Below are 3,950 nucleotides of genomic sequence, written 5' to 3'. Positions count from 1 at the left end.
TGAGGGAGAGAGAGAGAGAGAGAGAGAGAGAGAGAGAGAGAGAGAGAGAGGGGGGGGAAGAGAGTGAGGTAGAGAGCAAGAACTTTCAATCGCGAAAGATTCCCAACTGTCGGCGAAAAAGAAAAGCATCGTGCGATGCGAGTTCCCGCAAGAATCGGGGCGATAATGTCGATCGGATACGCGAATAACAGAGTCGCTCGGACGGATAGCTAGCCAAGTTTTCCGTCATCCGTCACGAGGTGGAATATTCTACGGTCGAAGATGCAAACGCGTTGCGACGGGTAAACCGTATCGTAAGATAAATGTATGCGAAATAAGGGAGTCCCGGCCGGCTGCGTACACGCTTCTTCTGCGAGCCGGCGAGCGCGCCGGCACAATGAAAACACAATAACCCGCGGCAATCATTAAATTTAATTGACAGTGGAATAACGAAGGACCTCCCCGGTAATTAAGACCGGCGCGCCACTATGAGCATTCTCGCGCGTGCCTGACGAGCTCGCCCCTCTTCCCTCCCCCTCTCGTTCTTCTCTCGCTATCAAGCCCGAGCGATCGTCCTCCTGTCGTTACTAGGACGAGTGAACGTTTTTTCGTTCTAACAGAACGCGTGTCAAATCGAATTTTAGTTCCAACTGAATCTCCCCAAGACGCGGCGCTTACCCAAAAAAAGAGATTCTCGTCGATTTTAAGAAGCTTGCAAGGCCTGGTATCATATCGTTAGCAGCGCATCGAGGCAATTAGTCACGAACTTATTATTTATCGAACAAAGTTACGTTTCTATACATTTATCTCGTTATATAATTAATAAGACCAAAAATCGCAAGATGAATATATATATATATATATATATATATATATATATATATAATTTTCACCAACAATTTTTGCTGACTTATAATTCTGCTTCAAATTGATCGATATTTCATTTTTTTTAATATAGAAAAAGAATATCAGAGACTTAACGACGATGGTAAGAGCTGACGACGATGGTAACAGCCAATAAAAAAGCAATAAAAAAGAGTGAAAATTGCCTCATTTGATCGCATCGCGAAAAGATCACTTTCTGGAAAAATTGCAAGTTTGCACCGCAAAGTGCGCTCAGAGGATCAAGAATAAAATGATATAGCTTTCATGAAATCGAGAAGCACGTACGTGACGACCGCCACGCGGTGGACGGACTCGTCGAAATATTATGAAGTGCAACTAACTGCTCATTTTTCATCGCGCTATTATCCTATTAAATTATCGGTCGTCGTAAAATTCTCCATTGCCTCATTTCAACTAAACCATCCGGCGATTCTATACTTATCGCGAGATCGAGGACAACTGACGCGGCACAACATCGCGACACGCTAACCGACTATAAGCGACGGTTGCGCACAATCACAAGGAATCGATCCCTCGATATCCGAAGGCGCGAAATTGCCGGGAATCGGCGGGAATGACGTTCAAAACGAACGTGTCTCTGTGCGCGGCTGACACTTTTGTCTCTCACGTTATTACAAACACGCGACGTTCCTCTGCTGTCAGGACGAAGAGGAGGAGGGTCGCCGGCGACACGGTTGTGACGGTGCGAGGAAGAAGCCGGACAATAATAGCGCCAAGCCGAGCTGGTGGATCCGCGGAGGGTGCGCGAGCGCCGAGCGATGGATTTTGCGCTGCTGCTGCTGCTGTTCGTGATGCTGATGCTGAAGCAAGAGGGTGAGTACTTTCACTTACGTGGGTCGAGCGCATTTTCGAGCGCACCCCTCCGATGTGCATCATCCCCCTCGCACTGTCCTCAGCTACATCCGCTTTAAAGGGTAAATACGCGCTCTTTCCTGCCCCGCAAACTACCCGCGCGACGACTTCGTCCTCCTTTTTTTACTCGCCGTTAAGGATGCTAACTACCGCGCCGTATTTTAAGCACGCGCTTCGAATGAGCCGCAAAGGAACTAACCCGCGATAGGCCACTCGCGAGAATTGCGCGTTCGTGAAAGTCCCTTAAACGCTAAAGCCATGATGAAATTCCGCTTGCGGTACGCGCGCAGAAACGCACGCATACGTGCGTTTTAAACTGTCGGTTGGCCGGTGCTCGCAACTCACGACCGTTGCAAGGATAACCGTCGATTAAATTACGCGCGTTATTATAAATAACGTACCGTTCATTAAAGAAAGTGGAGTAATGAAAATGTCGGAGATGCCGACCTGTGTTAATATAGATTACCATCGCGCGCCATTTGTCTGCGATAGTCAAAACACTACGGCTCGACATAACGGCGATATTAGCCGAATTTAATCACGATGGTTGCGCGCGCGCTAACGCAAGCGCATCTCTGTGACGCAGTGTTTTTATTCTCGTGCAGCGTTGGCCGGCGCAGTGATACGAATTTCGGTACTTTGCTAATTGGACGTTGTCGTCTTAATTAATCCGCATGCGTTATATTTTACCGCGGCAGTTTCCCCGTTTCTCTCTGCCCGCACGCCCGCGCGTCCAGCGAAAGGAAGCGGCGCAACGGTAACTTTTACAGGCGCTATAATGCGGTGGATTTCTCGCTGCACGAGAGACGATTAAATGGACGCGAGTAAACATAACATGAAACGCAGCTACGTATCCGCAATAATTCGTAATTACGTGAAATAATCTGGCGTGGATGGGATTGCAATCCGAGAGGGTTTTAGTTTTCAGCAAGTTATCACATATCGCCAAACGCAACATTGCCGTTTGTATTACCGCCCATAATAGCGCGCGCTTAGCGCGGCTCTACTCCATTTTCCCGCAACTGTACGGAGGATCATCCGGATAGCGCCGGTCAAACGTTGACATCTCGATGCCACGTTCGTCGTCGTCGTCGTCGTCGTCACGGGGAACTGATATTCGCGAGTTGATAGCGGCGTGCGTTTTCGTGCGCGACCGTATGAATTACAAACTCCAACTCGATGCAAAACGCCAATCAAAGCAAACTCCCGTGGTAGTTTCGCTTTCCTCGCGGCTCTCGTCTTTAACGGCCAGGTTCAAGAGTCAACTGTCATCGTTACGCCTCCGGGCTGAGGTGTGTATGCACGTAGCTCAGTCGCTCTATCACGGAGCATAACAACCGAAGACGCGTACGGCAGACGGTTATACAACACATAGGGGTTCTCAAACTTTAATAGGGCGCCGCGCCCCCCGCCCCCGCGAGGAGATGCATAAATTTATTTAAAGCTCTCCGCATTCGCCGGCGCGCGGCGCATAATTCGGCGCGCGATAAAGCGCAAGTTTTACGACGCATCTCGGGATAACGCGCACTAAAAACAACCAACGCGTAATAAGAATACGCGCGGCTTTCATAATTCACATGGCAACGCCCGGCGCGTTGTCTGGAAGAGAGAGCGTTCCCTAATGAGTCCGAACTCGCTCCGCGAGTGCAATCGCGACGCGCATCTTTCTCTTGTTCGAACGCGCGTATAACTACGGCGTGTGCCTGCGCTGCTACAAAAAAAAATAATATCCCGCGGCAATAAGCCATGATTTAATGCACGGAGTAAATCCGTTTACGTGCGAGAGAATATTGCCCGAGAAGGTGGTGAGATATTTTACGCAAAGGGTCTCAAACGCTTAAGATTCGACCCCCTTTCTCGGACTCTCTCTCTCTCGCGCGTCTCTGTTTCATTAATTTCTCAGTCTTTAACTACTCTTCTAGGAGAGGATTCTGCGCTCTCTATCTGTTTTTTTTTTTTTTCCAACAAAGATCGAATCGGGCTGTTGAGTCATTATTGAAAGCTCCAGAGAGGCAGAGCTTTGAGAGTCACTGCCGTGTGTACACGTAGTCAAGCTACAAACCCGTCTCCTCGCCAAAGTTTCCTCTGCCGCTCTATACCAAAGTATCTGATAGCTCTCGCAATTTCCAAATGGCCGTTTCCCATCTCGCTTGTGCCATTTTTTCGATGACTCTCTCTCTCTCTCTCTCTCTCTCTCTCTCTCTCTCTCTCTC

General features: G+C 48.8%; 2 protein-coding genes across 3 annotated transcripts in view; one reads left to right on the top strand and one right to left on the bottom strand.

The window, feature by feature from the left end:
* LOC116843126 (tyrosine-protein phosphatase Lar) overlaps nucleotides 1-3,950 on the bottom strand; it is a 754,320-nt gene that overhangs the window by 541,510 nt on the left and 208,860 nt on the right. The gene's annotated exons all lie outside the window — the stretch shown is intronic.
* The window catches only part of LOC116843131 (cell adhesion molecule 2-like), a 136,108-nt gene that overhangs the window by 29,105 nt on the left and 103,053 nt on the right, over nucleotides 1-3,950 (top strand). For both annotated transcript variants that reach the window (XM_032813239.1, XM_032813237.1), the window contains exon 2: nucleotides 1,528-1,698. In XM_032813239.1, the coding sequence (XP_032669130.1) occupies nucleotides 1,644-1,698 (55 nt within the window). In that variant the 5' untranslated portion in view covers nucleotides 1,528-1,643. The remainder of the gene's footprint in view (nucleotides 1-1,527; nucleotides 1,699-3,950) is intronic.

The sequence above is a fragment of the Odontomachus brunneus genome, unplaced genomic scaffold (assembly GCF_010583005.1).
Source record: "Odontomachus brunneus isolate Ranch 3 - 2012 unplaced genomic scaffold, Obru_v1 Obru_scaffold_030, whole genome shotgun sequence".
NCBI lineage: Eukaryota > Metazoa > Arthropoda > Insecta > Hymenoptera > Formicidae > Odontomachus > Odontomachus brunneus.
The sequence above is the reverse complement of the archived record's forward strand: the minus strand, read 5'-3'. Positions and strand labels throughout refer to the sequence as shown.